The 17101-nt window shown below is 40.3% G+C and overlaps 1 protein-coding gene across 1 annotated transcript in view; it reads right to left on the bottom strand.

The window, feature by feature from the left end:
* Positions 1-17101, bottom strand: part of LOC101846394 (WD repeat-containing protein 44) — a gene marked incomplete at its 3' end in the record, with an annotated part of 72846 nt that overhangs the window by 6499 nt on the left and 49246 nt on the right. The window contains 2 exon segments of the mRNA XM_013090102.2: positions 7521-7657; positions 13807-14058. Coding sequence (XP_012945556.1) covers positions 7521-7657; positions 13807-14058 — 389 coding nt within the window.

The raw sequence follows: 17101 nt of genomic DNA, 5'->3' as shown, positions 1-17101 counted from the left end.
CAGACAGACAGACAGACAGACAGACAGACAGAGACAGAGAGATACAGAGAGATACAGAGAGAGAGAGAGAGAGAGAGAGAGGGGAGGGGGAGAACTAATGATAGAATGACTGATTGATATCTAAGGAGACAGAAGGAAATAAAGACTATCACATATGGCATATCTATTTATCGAAGAACTTTATGTTTTGATCCCCATTTTGACAAGTCATGCAGTGTATTAAACCAATATTTAAAAATCAAGGAGATGTAAAATAAGAAGAAAAACAGTTGTCCCAATGACAGAAAATTGTCAAACAGACAGCAGAGCAAATCTAATGATAATATCCTTCTGAAAGAATTATTAGTTAATACAAAAGAATGGTGAGAAACAAAGAAGTACTGAATTTGAGACAAAGACTGCATGATTCTAGGGTAGTGCCTTTATACCTACTAGTTTTTTGTGTTATGTTGGAAGTAAAACGATATCATTTAAGAGAGCCTAGGAGGCCTTCACACATTAACAGAAAACAAAAGACTGTCAGGATCAGCTTTTTCTAATTGCTAACCATTTGTCCTAGTCGATGAATTATTGAGCATAATAAGTTTCCTTTTTCCTTTAAGAAAAGTGCAACCCCTATGGTTTTAATTTTTTTTTTTTTAATCATTACCCTTGGTCTTTTAAAATGAGATAAAAACTTATAAATATCAATGCACCAATAATACTGTACTTTGCTAGTTTGTCATAGGGTTCTTTCATCCGTAACCTATTAACAGAGTGGTCGTCACTTAGCAGTTGTTAATGATATGCAATCATGTTGATATATATATCATACATCTTTTTCTACATAATATCTCCTTATTTTTTTGACTTCGTTATTATTTGTCTCTACATTATAAATGTCACAAATCAACTGCAATACCTCTATGCCTACTGCTTCTACTTATGTAATGCGGTCTAAGGATGGAAACCGCCCCCCCCCCCCCAAATAAAAACACACATGCACGCACGCACACACGCACGCACGCACACACCAGTGATAAGATTTAGACTAAATCATGTACAGGGTGATTTAAAAAACCTGTACAACTTTTTTTTCTAAATATCTCGAACAAAATTCACACTAGAATGTTGAAATTTGGAACAGATATTATTCATTCAAAAGGAATTTGTTTGACATAAAATTTACAAAGAAGAAATTTGTTCTCGAAAACGGAAATGGCTTTTATAAAAACCACCTATAAATACAAAATACACCAATTTAAAAAATCTCGTAAAAAAAGTCATAAAATTATTGGTGTCTTTTTTCCTTTCCTTTTATTTTTAAAACTTAATCTTTACATCCCTGTAACCTTTAAACAATATTTCTTTTCTCAAACAGAGTTTTTTTTAAAATATTTTTTAAATTCTGGAATTCCGAGAACCAATGGTATGCTATACTATAATATGTCCTCCTTTGGACTCCAACACATTTTAACACATCGTTTGTAATGTTCAGTAGCGGCCAAATACAAGGATCCGCTCTAAAATGAGTATTCAAAAAGTCACACACACTGTACACCTTAGAGTATGGAGCTGTTTCTAGAGACAATGGGGGGGGGGGGTGTAAGGTTGCCCAAATAGACAACATTTGTAGAGTTTAAAGGTAAATATGGGCTTTGCCTAGGAACCAAATGCCATAGAGGCAATGTTCATGCTTTTCAAGACCATAGAGGAATCATAAACACATGGGTATCCACTGATAGCTTATCGAACGGTAAAATGGTACAGTCATAGATGAAGATCTACCTTGACAATGCGGACCGTTGAGATGTAGGAAAGTTATTGCTGCAAACATCGTCTACGGACAGACGTCTCATGGGGCTCACCTACTGAATTCTGCACCCTGGGTGCGAATGGTGTATGTTTGACCTGAAGTGGTCATTTTGTCCGGGAATTTGTAGTTGTTGTTATTATTATCAATCCAGCAACAGCTGGGCTCTCGCCCTTCTGTCAAATGCCATGTAGTGAAAAGTGCATGTTTGCTGCAGTTGCTGTAATGTTCCATAGAGTGTGTTGTCAAAGTTAGGTCTAGGAGAGAGAAGTGTAGCTCTGATGTCATTTAGGACTGTACAGTGGAAAAGGAGATGTTCCACTGTCTCATATGCAGAGTCACACAAAGGACATACTGGGGGAAGTTCTGGTTTTATTCTGTTCAGGTGAAAGTTGAGCTGTATATGTTCTGTTCGTGGGCAGAAGATCGAGGTCTGTTTCTTTCTCTGAAGGCGGTTGATATTGTCATTTCATTTTGTTGTAGTCATATGTTTGAAAACTGCTCTGCCTGTCTTTCCCACAGCCCATCTGTTCATCCAATCTTGTTTGTTGTTGCTTTTAATGAATTAATTATTTGTTTTGCAGTATTGTATGAAGTTGGAATGCTGGGTTGTTCCAGTCTAGAACCCCTTTTGGAAAGTGTGTCTGTTCAGTCATCTCCAGGTATGTTTGAGTGTCCAGGAATCCACTGCATCACCAGGTTAACGCCACAGGATGTTATCAGGTGATGGGAGCCAAACAGTATATGTGTCAAGTCTTCGTTTAGATGATGGTCATTTTCTACTGCTTCCAAGACTGATAGTGAATTAGTGAAAATCACTATACTCTTCGTTTCGTTTGGAAGAGTGTCAAACACTGTGCGGAGATGGTATTGTGCTGTTTCAATGGCTATCATTTCTGCATCGTAGTTGTTGCATTTCTCTCCACAGGCTGCAGAGATCTCATCGGAACTTCCATCTGGGTACTGTATTAGTATTCCATATCTGGCTTTGGTTGGGCCTTTAGATGCTGAGCCGCCTGTATAGACGTGTATCTTGTCATATGAATAGCTGTTGATTGTTTGAAGTGATGCAAGCATCAACTTCACTGGGTCTGAAGGTTTTGAGCTATTGTCTCTGAGAGATGTTGTAATGATTGGTTTTTCCATAGAAATGTGGGGAGGGATGTTTTGATTGACTCTTTTGGTTTTTCTTTTGTTTTGTGATAGATGGTGACTCTCCATTAGTTCTGTGATTCGATGCATGATTGGTTTTTGTTGAAGTCGTTTCTTTGGTTTCCATGTTTCTACTAATTTCCTGTTTGGGTGGTTGGGGCACATTCTTTTGGTTCTTTCAAGGAGCTTCGAAACTGCTGTATCTCTGAGAATTCCCAGGGGTTCAACATTTGAAAGAATTTCACATGCGGCAGTAGGTGTAGATCTCATGCCACCGTTTATGAAATGAAGGGCATTATTTTGGACCTTGTCAAGGGAATTGCAAGTAGTTGCACTACACATAGAGAGTAGGCTATTGCTCTATTCCAGGGAAGATCGGACATAACCAAAGTATAGAGCTCTCAGAGTTTGTCTGATCCCCGATACCTGCGCTTGCTAGTTTCTTTAAAAGTGGGAGTTTTCTTTTCGCCTTGTTCTTTATGCTCTCCACTTGGCTTTTCATGGTCAGACTTTGGTTAAATTTGACCCCTAGGCATGTTGCTTGTTCTTCTTTTGGTAGATTTTCATTTCCTATTTTCAGTTGGAGTTTTTCTTTCTGTTTTATGGCTCTTTGTAAAGATGGTGTTTACTGTTTTCGTGCAGTTTAATTTGAGCTTCCATTTCTGACAGTAATTGTTGAGCCTCTTGAGGTCTTCATTTAATTTCCCTGCTCCTACTACCGTGCTGTGATGTGTCTGCCAGAGAGCAAGATCATCAGCGTAGAGTCTTTTCAGATTTCAGCATGTTCGTTACATCATTGAAGAAGATCAGGAACAGAGTGCAACTCAGACAGGAACTTTGGGGTAGGCCTTTCTCAAGTACTTCTCTTGACGAGTGGACATTGTTCACCTTTGTTTCGATGTTTCCATCCGCTACGAAAAACTTGATCCATTTAAAAAGTTTTCCATGTATCCCGAGGTCCATCATTTTCATGAGTAGGCCTTTTCTCCACAGTCTGTCGTATGCCTGTTGGAGGTCTACAAAAATGGCGACAGTGTGTTTTGTCTCCTGAAAACCATCCTGGATGTCTTGACTTAAGTTTGAAAAGTTGGTCTTCTGTGTTGCTGCCTTTTCTAAAGCCTGCTTGATGTGGATTCAAGCTGTTGGTGTTTTCCAGGTACCAGTAAAGGCAGATGTTTATCATTCTTTCGGCATCTTACATAATGTTAGAGATATAAGTCGGCAGCTCTCCGTTTCTCCATGTGGTTTCCCCTTCTTAAGGAGCGGTATGATCTGGACAATCCTCCATGCCTTTGGTATTCCTCTCATTCTTCACATGGTATTTACTAAGCGGCGTATAACATCTTTTCCTTTAGCACCAAAGTTGCACAGCATTTCGTTAAGTATTTTGTCTAGTCCTGGGGCTTTCTTTTGCTTAAAATTTTTGAGGGCCAGTCCAAGTTCCATCATGCTGAAGTCCTCCTCAAAAAGGGTGTTGTTCACGGTAGGGGCTTTATCTTCGTGCTTAGCCTCATTTATGAGGAGCCCTATCGGCCTCAGTTAGTCTACTTGCCCTGTTTACAGAGGCGAAATACCAGTTAAAATGTTCAGCTTTCTTCTGGTCTTCTGGGGACTCTTTAGTTCGGATTCTCTACAGGTCCTAACTGACTGACCATTTCCACCCTTGACATTAAAGAAGGCCTTAAGGACACTTTAACATTATTTCCGTACCTTGTGTGAAACATACGAAATGAGTTTGTGGTAAGGAAATGTTCAATACAAAAAGCTCTCTGCTGTTTACTTATCTTAACCCTGACAGACTGTATTCCCGATACTCAAAACATCAACTATGCCGGATTACCGTTTGACCGGTAATTGAGAGGCCCCATCTTAAAGTCACGTCATATTTAAAAATAGGTGGCCAATCAGCTCTAAACTCTGCATTTAGTGCGGGAATTATCATTGCAAATCGTAGACTCCATGAGGTTGGACTGCAGTGTTGTTTCTCTTCTAAATTTTGGAATTTTTTCATCACGAAGAGACGTGCTGATGAACCAAGCACTTCAATAGGAAAGAGGGCTAGGTTTTAACTCTTTAAGACACAAGAAGTGCTTGAAAACCTATCCAAGTATTGGCATTAGCTCAAAGGTAGGTCTCTTGTCTGTATTTTTATCAAGTTTCATGTGTTTCTGATAACTCATTTTCTTGTACTAACCACTTTTGTGAACCATGCGTTTTATGCAAACTTTTGCTCAGGAGGCCAGGTATAGAGGGAAGTTAGGCTAAGGGGGTTAGGTCTGACAGGGTTAACCATTATCTCAGCAGGCAAAGGAAACTTGAGAAAAACTATCTGCAAACTTCTGTTGGCCTAGTCCTTCATGAAAAACAAAAATGGGGATATAGCTGAAAAAAGGGTTGGATTTTTAAGCGCTAGGTCTAGCCTCAGAGAAATTCATGCCTGCAACTCGCAACTTGCGAGCCCAACTTTTGCCCTCAGCGCAACTTTTGCCATTTTCATGAAATCGCTAATTTTAGCCAATTTTCTGCAAAAGCCGGAAAAATAATAGCATTTTGTTAAAGACACCAAAATTTTCTTCCACAACTAAAAATAACGACGCCAAGGGGGACAATTCACTCCTTTGCACTACGGGGTGCCCAGTGCTCACTGCGGATGGGATCACGACTGGTCAGGTAGGGTCGGGATAATCGCCCGATTCGTCGCCTGAAAACAACGTGTTTGTGTTTGAGGCAACGAGTCGGGCACGATTGACTTGTGCCACGATGGCCGCTTTGCGCCACCAATCTGACAAGCAAACCGAACCGACCCGACCCACCCAATAGTCCTGTTTGGATTGAATCATCTTCTAGCTAGATCTAGATCTAGAGTAAATCAATCGTAAACATGATGGTCTGATTACTTAGTCTTAGCTTGCTTGGTTCCGTAGCACTAGGCAGATAGATCTAGACCTAGTATAAAAATTTGTGCAAGATTTTAAATCTTAGGCTAGGAGGGTAAATCTAGACATGGATCGATTCATCCTGAAAACCACTAAAGGGGACGTTCAAATATAATCTTACACCAGGAAAAGGGTGGGCGGGGGGGTCTTGAACCAATGTAAGATTACACTTTTGCAAGGTGAAAAAATAACAAGGGAAATATTTATTGACAACATCATTTTTTAAAAATAACATAAAAAAGAGTAACTATACTATTCACTTAGAGCGGTAAAAGCACGGCGTTGTAGTAATACAGTAACGTAGAGCGGCAAGCACGACATGCCACCTCGCACTTTATACACTGGTAGATATCTAGGCTACATGACATGTAGATCAAGTCAAATTTTTATTACATTGGTGCTGTTAAAATGGTAAAATGACACCGTAAGTTTTTCCGGAAAAGTTCCGCTTATCTTGTATTTAATTATTATGTCACATGTGTGTACGCATGTTTTTCATTAATACTATTATATAAAAGTAAAGAGCATAGAAGAGTGATTGAAACACCAATTTGCGCAATATAAATGTCATATTATTATAATAAGCGAATATTGTAATATTACTGGATTGGGGGGGGGGGGGGGGGCAGTCCTAAAGAAGGTGTAAGATTATATTTGAACAGCCCCAAACCACGCTGATCACACCTGCCCAATGTCAGCGGGAGTTTAAGGACCTTACAAACTGTTTTTGTACACCATGCAACCTCCATGCAGGGTTTTGTTTTTGGGGTTTTTTTGGAGACATTCGCATTGAACTTTTGATTTTAATCTAACAAAACTCATGTTGGTTACTTTGATTGCCATGAGCATACCAATAATGTATTCCAATAGTTCCATGACATTTTTTTAGCTATACACTGCTTGCAACTTTTCTTACAACTTCTGCTAATTTTTCTTGCAACTTTTTGCAACTTTTGCTATTTTCAAATGCAACTTTCTCTGAGGACAGCTATGTAGAGCAAAACTATTTTGAGGATTTATCTAAAATGAATATCAGACAAATTCCATTTGACTTCCAAATGTTGTGTACAAATTTGAAATGCAAAACTTCAGTGTGGAGGAAAATATTAGCAAAAAGAGTTGTTCAGTTTTTTGGGGGATCACCCTGTACATGTGTACACTGGGTTGGAAAAGGGTAGTTAGGACTGATATATTCTAACTGGGTAGTGATCTATTACAAAAGGACTTGAACTGATGTCCAAGACACTTTTTAAACAGAGATGTTATTTGTTATTGTTAGTTTAGCACTAATTTCACTTCTTTTTTTAAATGGAACTGCTGGATGTCTACATCAAGACAATAATAAGAGTAATGGCTAATGAGAAGAAATTGCTAAAAAAAAACGTTAAATCCATCTGATTAAACTCAAGCTTACATATGTACGAGTATGAAAACAAGACACAAAGTAGACACCTAAACTTTAGATCTCGTCCCACCAAGCTTTCCAAGTATTCATGAGCACACACAAGACACATGCACACATGAAAATACACATACACATGCCCTGACACACCCTGACATGCTAGCAAACAGACATGAAACACACATAGACACATCCAGGCCCCCACCTCCCTTCGCCACACACACCCACACACACACACCTGCTGTACTCCTTGGTCCTCCTCATGATGTGCAGGGCCAGAGGATTCACACATTTAGGTAGCTTATCCTCCGCCGTGCTTAGCGGGATTGTCTCCCCTGTGTCCAGGTTCCTTACCGTCACCAGCTCAAGGATTTCCTGACATCGGAAAATGGCAAAATGTTGGATATTCTTTCAACAGCAAAAGTAGAGAAGGGAAATGAAAAGACATAAAATAATAAAACTGTTCTGCCCACCCATTTTCCTCCTACCCCCCTCCCCATTTATTCTTAACCACGCACCCCTCCCACCCTTCCCCTTTCTTCTTAACCACACACCCCACCCACTCTCCTCCTCCTTTTTCTCCCTTTCTCCCCTACCCTTCCCCTACTGTGAACCTGTGGAAGCCCAACTAAAATTTAGAGGCAGATAGCTTAAACTGTTGATTAAGAACATTTTTTGGTGGTGAACCGATAGATCTCAAGGGTATATATATCTCGAAACCTGCCACTGCACCATGGGGTATGCATATATCTCATATTTATCAGATCTCCTCTGACCTTCTCTTCCAAAAATTCATATTTCACCAGAGTGTGAGGCAGATGCTGTTCTAAAAATCATAAATAGGAACTTGATAAATTTAAGTTACAGACTGTTCCAAGGGCTAATATGTTATTAGAAAATATTAAAATAATAAATGCTGCATACCACTGGACAGGAATCCACCTTTCTCGAAATATCACTTCATAAAACCAGGGCATGATGATGACAAGAAATGAATGGCATTGGGGTGAAATCAGGCGCTCTTCAAAATAATGAAATTGAAGAAACAGACATTTTTGCGCCAACGGGGTACTTTTTAATCCAATTCTTTTCTTTCTTTTTTTTCTCTTTTTTTTTGGGGGGGGCGGGGGGGGAGTCTCAGCACTTGCCATGTACACTAAAAACGCATTGTTAATTTGGACCTCGCAACTGCATAATTGAATTTTGCCCCAGTGGTGGCCGAAGCCTACTGTTATCGATTTTAGGACCACAAAGGGATCTTTAACGTACGCAACTTGCACACAGGACCTCGGAGATTTTTCACCCTCATCCAAGAAGGCCAGGTGTAGATCTTACCAGCCATGAAATCAGGGGTGTTGCTGAAAGACCGCAGTAAAAAGGAGCCACGGAGTAGCAGTAGAAAGGTTGCAGAAAGAGTCAGGAGCCCAGAGGAGGGGGCAAAGGGGAGAAGGGAGGGGGCAGAAAGCGGAGATGAAAGCAGATGACAGAACATGGTTACAGACAAGGAAAGGAGGTGAAATGAGAAAATTTTTGTCTCCCAAATTTTCCATTGCTATCAGGCTTCAAACCCGGAACCTATTGAATGAGAGGCAAACATTGTAACCTCTAGACCACGAAAGCCTCCACCCAAAAAAATGTTGTTGCGATTTTACTGAAAAATATTTATCAAAGGCCCAACAACGAAAATTTACAATTTCCAAATCCACTCATGCTTTGGAAATCACCAACATTTCGCAGCCATTTTTTAAACTTATTTTGCTTCTGACACCAGGTAACCCCCACCTCCTTCAATGACAAATATCTTGACCTCAATTCAAGATGAGCATTTTTTTTTCAAAGGCAAACTGTTGTGGCAAAGTGTGCTCAGTTAAAGATATCAAACACATGGGAATTGAAACCTAAGAAGACGCGAAGAAAGAAGAGAAGTGGAAGAAGAAAACGTCGCTGTGTTTAGTTTTAGTTTTAGTAGACGTTTTATGGCGCTCGCAACTGCATAAGGTCATAGGAGCGCCTAGGGGTGGACGTCAACAGAGAAGTCCTTACAGGGAATGGGCTTACTCTGCTCACCTCTCTAACTTCAACAGCACAAAGTCTGCTTCGACTATCAAGGTACCCCTGAAATAGCGGGTCACAAGAGAGTGAATAACATACAAAAGAAGTAGAGGAAAATTGACGATAGTAAGGACGAGGAAAGAAAAGGCAGCAGTTCCCTGTTGCAATTCCAGCACAGTTATGAGCATGAAATTGACGAATCAGCCCATATACAATTTTACTGTGCAACAGAACATGGGAATGCCCCCCCTTTGGGAATGGCCTGAACACACTTCAGTCAGTAGCACCGCCCTGGGGGGAGCGCCGTTGTGTTGTAAAGTTGCAAAAGACAGGTTGTTGTGTGATTAACTATATTCGGGAAACTGGGAGGAGGATCAATCAACTCAAAGAACCTGATATATATAAATACCTGTCTTTGAACTCTTCTGTGTATATTTGGGTGTTGAAGTCGCGGCAGGTGTCTCTAGGGTTAGATCTCTGAGTAGGGAGTTCACTGGTGATATTTCTAGTGATAATTGATCTACAATGGATGTCTGTTGAGTACTTTCATGTGATTGTTTGTCTGCTGCAATTACGTGGGTTGGTGTTTAAACAGATGGAGGCTCTTGTGGGTCTTTTGAGCAAAACAGTATTTGATGTTCTTTTCTAATACAACATTTATTTTGAAATGTGCAAAGGGAACACACAGGGAAAGCATCTACTGTCTTATTTTGATCGAAAGGTGTCCAGATGTGTGAACTTTCTTCAATACTTTTTTGTGCAGCGGCTAGGGTTGCTTCTCAAATTTTTAAGGTGTATATGCGCTGTACACATTTGTTGCACAATTCACAGGAATGTGTGTCTGCACTATCCGGGCCCATGTTCACGCGATAAAGAACGAGAAAGTCATTTCTAAAACTGACACAAAAATATTAGCTCTTATTTGTCTTCTTAAACTTTTCACTTCTGGCCTCGCACGTTCTAAACAATTTTTAAAAACACTCAAGGTGTAGTTCCCGCGTGTGTTCCATTTTCATTCTGGTAGCAGACTCTCGTAATACGTGTCGACACAGAATCCGAGAAAGTGGAAGCAGGACCTCGGGTGAATACCGCACGGGGCAGCACAGCGATCAGGAAAATATTACGGAGTGCAGTAACAAAACTCACCGTCCTCTTAAAGTTTTACGACCAATCAAAACAATTTTTTCACAGATAACCTCCTTACTGACACTTTATACAGCAGATAAAAAACTGGTTACAATCTGAAATTCACGAAAGGGAAAAAAAATCCTGATTTTGGAGGAATCCGAGAAATATGCGCACCACAAGGTAGGGTTCAGTACAGAGGCAGTGTGGGTACACGATTAGAACTAGAACCAAACTAAAGGGTGCGGGTTATTGGGGAGATCTGAGCTTTCATTTGATACCTCACACACCCATAGTGATAGATAAGTGAGGACATTTAGAGGGGTCTAAACCAAGTGAAAATTACACTTTCTAACCGAAATTGGGTAACAGCGCTATTGCCCCGGAAGCGATGCGCGCCCGGCTGTCAGATGGGATTTATGACCCCAGAAGGTCAGCAGACGGGATAAACTAAGTGCTCCGCAAGGATAGTAGAACTGAACAGCCGTGAGTTGTATAGATGGATTCTCTATTCCGCTTTTGAGCACAAAGCCTCCCAAGTCCACTTTTATACATATAGATAATATATAGATATATATAGATATATATATATATCGCTTGCCGCCTGATTCAACGGCGTAAGTGCCAAGAGACAAATTTTTCAGGAGAAGCAAAAAACTATTTTATTTCTTTATGGTCGAACCTATGAATCTGAAATTCAGATATATGATATGATGTTGGACCATGGTCTGTAACTAATTTTTTTTTAAAAAGGCTTTCTTGCATAAGTCACAGGACATGGGCGGTTTAGACTTCCCAAAATGTGCGTGATTCAACCGCCTACATCACAGTATGATGGTGTCTAAGCGTTTGAATCACGTTAATCAACGCCCCTCGATGAGCGCCAACAGTCACTTGGACGTTTGAGTTATCGACAAAAGCAAATCATAATAGTCTTAAGAGTAATTATTTCAGTTATTTGGTTGGGTCTTCTGGGGCAGGACTGTTTTTGGTCTCGTGGAGTTGGTAAAAAAGACCATTCATCTTAACGTTTAATTTGTACTGGATGTTTTTGTTCAGTGTGCATCAAAGGCAATGAACGTTAGTGACAACAGGGTGATTTTTGTCTGAATCGAACATCGGGGGGGTGGGGGGTGTTGTATTGTCTTGCTTTCTTAGACGTTAAAGACTATCCATGAGCACAAAGGCCATACCATTTTTCAGGGACCTTTCGATTACATTGTGTGGTCTGTCCACTTTCATTTGCATTTGTTCTTTTTCAAGGTATTTGTGTTCAGCAGTTCTGTTCTATCTGGTACAAATGTCGCTGGTTGCATTTGACGAGATGTGTTGTGGTCTGATAAGTACAGCCGTCACTATATTATAATGAACGTGGCTCATTTATTATCAGTAGGCTCCTCCAGGAAGTTACTTACGTAAGAAGAGAATTCATTGACAATCAACGGTCCTTCTCCTTCCAGCCAAACGTGACACTTCACATCTTCGGCTACCAAATTTTAAAAATTATAGACAGCTAATTTGTCCTGTTATGGTATAGTGGAGCAGATGCGTTCAATACCATACTAATAAATCCGCTTCCAAGTCTATGCACACTCAACATAATCTGGTCCCATCCACTGGGTTTTGTGCAAGCTTCTAGTCAAATTCTTTCTCCTACCTTGCATACATCACATTTATCCTTCCGACATACATGCAACAGCAGGTTGCTCTTTTTGAATACCTCTCTTAAGTCGTTCAGGACAATGGGAGACTCTTTCCATTTTCTTTGGTACTCTCTATAAAGTAAGACCTCTGAGGCTTTGAAAGTATTAGTCAAGATGGATTTTGCCTGTATTCTGTCTGTAGTAATGGGAAAGCAATTTCCTCTCGTTTATCGAAATATTACTTATCACAAAACGGCTTGTCCTCTTCTGATCCCTGGTAATTTGACAATCGTGGAACTCCCTTCTCCAAGTCATGTGAACTGTCTTTGCAACAGTAATGAATAACCACTGTGTGAGGGCAGTTGTATACAAACTCAATGCTTTGCATTTAGGTAAAATTAATAAAATTTGTTTCAAATTGAAGAGTACAGCTGGAGAGCTAAAGTTGAAGGTTTGTTGAAGAGAAGAGAAAATTTTCGAGGTGAATATGTTTATGAGCTGCTTTTTTTTTTAAGAGTGACAAATTAAGCATCATCTACCCGGCACTGATTAACTAATCAATGATTCAAGAATGGTACATGACAGACACAGCAAGGGGCACACACTTAAAGCCAATTAAGAAACGCAAAAAAGTCGCGATAAAAATATTTTCCAATAGTTGTACCAAATGTGAAATAAGCGACCCTTTGCTGTCAATCATAGACTCTTTTTAAAAAATCGTTTGTCAGTAGCTTTTGCCACAATTTACCAACTTGGTCAAGTCAGCATTAACATACTCTTTGATGTTATCTTTCTCTTTCTCAACCAACCCTACACAAACTGCCCTGACAAAATCCTCTGGCTATCGATAGGGTTCGGTTTGAGACCAAGTAAGCAAAGGCAGCCCTTTGTTTTGATGTTACCCTCCAGTCTGTTTTGACAAAAGCCACAGTCGTGTGTGTCGTGCTGCCTACGCGACAGGTGAACACCTCAACAAGCCACTGAATCTGCGTGATTCAACCGCCCATTCGCCACTGGGTTGCAAAACTGGCACATGAGCGGTTGAATCACATGGAAATTGGGGACTGACTGGAGTGATATAGACCATTGATTTACTGAAAGATTGAAACACTTTGCAGCAATCTTTCAAACTTGGGACTTTAACATAAGGTGTATCAGGCTGTACTACATAAAGGGATCAAAAAGTGATTGTCTAAAATTTTGTCATTTAGGGGGTAGAATCACGTGGCTAGCAATATGTCCTTTCGTGTAGCATAGTTAATGTATGGTTGTGAAAGTTCTTCTTCATGTGGTTGAATTGGTTTTTCTTGCTTCTGTGAAATATTTTTTCTTGTTTGAATGATTATGTGATTGGTGTAAAGCGCTCAGAGCTTATACTAGTATGGGATAGAGCGCTATATTAATGCTATCTATTATTATTATTATAAATCTGATTCCCCGGTGTCGTGACACAAATGTTTGTTAGAATAAAGAAAAGCATATCACCACAAAAACTCTTAATTAGTGTTGAGGAAAAGCAAGACAAACAGAAACAACATAGGGAAAGAAAAGAAGTAAGACAATCCAGTAGCACTCTTCCTCCAATGACAATAAAGTACAGACACATTATGCTATACATTAATAAATTAACGCCGAGATTCTAATAACTATGAAGAAGAACATCAACCCACATAGAAACAACCCTCATACGGTTCAAAGAATTACCTCATCGGTGAGTGGATGTCCCGAGTTTGATCGTGGCCGTCGGTTAGGGCTGGCCTCTCTGCCACCATCTCCCAGGCTTTGCCAGTGTTGTATCTGAACAGACAGCGAATCCATGTTATCATCCATTGTGTCTGTACAGCCAGCGTACGAGAGCTTCTCTGTACCGTTTGGGGAAGCCATGCTGCCCACGCCAATGTTTCTCTCGCTGGACGGTGTTAACTGCACTGAGTCCACATATGTCCGCTCAGCCTCCTGAAGAGAAAAGAAAAAAGATAAGACAGATTAAGATACGATAAGATAAGATAAGAACATCTTTTTGATCTCTACATATAATTATTTGCTGGGGGATAGTAAATACATACACCTACACATTCAAACACACAAACACACACACACATGCATATAGACACACACATATGCACATAGACACACACATATACACACTTTAATAAATACACACATACAAATAGTCATTGGACGGATATAAAAAAAGAAGTTATTCTTGCACAGACAACAATGATCCAGTGCTTCCAATGGCTGAAGATGAAAAGTAAGGAAAATTAAGCCGGGGGTCTGGAGGCCGCAAAGGCCCCAACAGAGTCCAGGAACAGCGTCCCAGTGGAGGTCAAGGTGGGGAAGCCCCAAAGAAACTGAAATTTAGTGCTTTTAGAGGGTTAAAAAATGGCATTTGGGAGCCTGTTTGAAGAGAATACCAACAACCCATAACACCCAAATTGTTTTCATCAGGATTGTTGCTCAAACTCAAGTAGAGTAATAACTTGATTGGCTCAAGTAGACCTATCAGAGTGAAAGTTGTAAGAACTGACGGGGGGCAAGATGTAGTGACCCTGAAAATCTGCCAACCTTGAACAGAAAGCTAAAATATAGTAATAATTTATTATCACTATCACCCATCCAAAGAAACGCATACACTTTAGTTCAATAACAAAGCTTACAAGGTAAGGTGGATTACGATTCCACACAAAGCCTGCACCAAAGCGCGCTTTGCAGAGAGCTCTTATCAAAATTCTCCAACAGTTATCAGGTTGCCTTCAGAGCCCTTGAGTGTATATCTTTTTTTTTTTTATTTCCCCCATTCGGGAGCCATATTTTGCAACGCTCAGACTTTGAAAGAACTTTGGCGACCCCAACAACCGCCAGTACTCACACTCACACAATGCTGTACCATGTGATGCCAACGAGCACAGGTTCAATGGCCGGTCACAATGACGAGCCCAACAAGTTGAAAATCGGACGACGCTTGTATTTTCTTTTCTCTTCTTTTCTACAAGAGACAAATATTGATTTATTTGCGTGGCAACACAGCGTTTATAATGCACGACCTGCATTTCACAAATGTTATGGTATCAGACTATTACCCGGAAATTTCTGGGTGGTAACGAAAGTGAAAGTAGATCTTGATTATGCCGATAGAATCTCGGTGTTACATACACTTCCGTCTGCCGCCATAGCCGCCTGTTCACAAGAAACGTACTGTCAGACCGCGAAAAGCCGAACAAACATCACAATCGCGACTGGCAAAGATTAATTTACTGACCTATCCAATTTAGTTTTCAAATAGATACAATCGCGACTGGCAAAGATTAATTTACTGACCTATCCAATTTAGTTTTCAAATAGATCTATTCGAGAACTTAATGTATTTTCCCGTCGCAGTTCTCAGATTTCCTCATACTCCCGGGTCTGGCAGGTTCCTATAAATCTAACATTAACCTATTGCCAATAGCACGGCGCACAGAAACAGGATACTTTAGTTGAGGACTCAGGTAGCTAGTGCCGCACTGAGCTTTGACGGTGAGCTGGGTCATCGCTTGGGCATTCTTCGGTCAGCGTGACAGTGCGGGAGGTTTAGAAAATCGTATTTTTCATCCTGAATTGAGCGCTAATTAACGCAATAATGTTGACCGAAACACATCATTGCATGAGGGAATCAGAAGTTCCAAGTCTTTCTCATGATATTTCAAAAACAAACTGAATCAGTATTGGTCGGTTTAGTAGTAACAGACAGGGCAAGATGGTCATGTCTGATTCCCGTTGGCGTTTCTAGTAATGACATAACGAGCGCCAACAATTAGAAAACTGAGAGTCAGGATTAGTTCATCTTTGAGGGACATAAACGTAATACAGTTAAACTTGCCCTGACGGCCACCTCTATGAGACAGCCACCTGTACAAACGGCCACTTTCCATTTCCCCCCTTGCGTTTTTTCAAGTAACAAAGGACGTCAACATGAACAAGTGACAGAAGCGTCCCTCGTTCTCCAAGGGTGGCGACCTAGGCCTTCTCAGTTCAGGCTACCCAGCTCGCACGAATGGCTCCAGCATTGAGGGCCGGGGAGGACAACCTTATCTTGATAAGCTCACCTCGAGACCGGTCCTTATCTTATCGAGGATCAATGCGAAAAACGGCGATTAAATGCGAAAAGCGGCGATAGGTAGATGCTGTAATACTAAAACGTATACAGGTGGTGGAACATTTTTGCATTACGCTTTTGCGTGCCGATAGTGTATAGTAATGTGTGTAGTCTGTAGTGTATAGCCGTTTAGTCTGTCTAATCTCCTAGCCTCTTCATTGTTTCGTTCAGTGCTCTTGGGATGTACACTTTTTTTTTCGTTTGATTGGATGTATTTTCACTACACTCAATTCTAAGGATTAAAATTGTGCTTATATTGTGTGTTTTAGTGTTCAGCCGAGAGTCTAGTTTTCTTTCATCTTGAATGTTATTGTTACTAATGTTATTTTGAAAAAGTTTTCAGCAGACGTCTCAGTTTTAGCGCAAAGAACCGTGTGAGCAACATTTTAAATTTGAACATGGGAAGAAAGTGTAGGGGATAGGGCTGTGGAAGTGGTTATGCCAGCCAAAAGGGAGATAGCAAAATAATAATATAGATTTCCAAAAGATTCAGAAAAAAGCACAGTGGATCAACAGAGTTCCAAATAAATTAATCATGGTAGTGGTAGATGATGTCACGGATTACAATGTATAGTACATGGGAGTTTGCTCTCTGCACTTCCCAGCTGATGACACGGGCTAGAAGATTTATAGTGCCCACAGAGTCTCCAGCAATATTTCCAGAAGTACCACCGTCATGTTGTGGCACACCAGCTCCAAAAAAAAGAGCAACTACAACAAGTTCAGCTTCTTCTAGAGCTACTGATATTGATGAAATGAATGTATTTAAAGAAAGAGATGCCTTCCTTCAAGTTCGATTCAGTTTTTCAAACAATGGATATGAAGCTGACAGCCATTGGCAATGTTGCAAAGAGTAAAGAT

Source organism: Aplysia californica, unplaced genomic scaffold (assembly GCF_000002075.1).
Source record: "Aplysia californica isolate F4 #8 unplaced genomic scaffold, AplCal3.0 scaffold01142, whole genome shotgun sequence".
NCBI lineage: Eukaryota > Metazoa > Mollusca > Gastropoda > Aplysiida > Aplysiidae > Aplysia > Aplysia californica.
The sequence above is the reverse complement of the archived record's forward strand: the minus strand, read 5'-3'. Positions and strand labels throughout refer to the sequence as shown.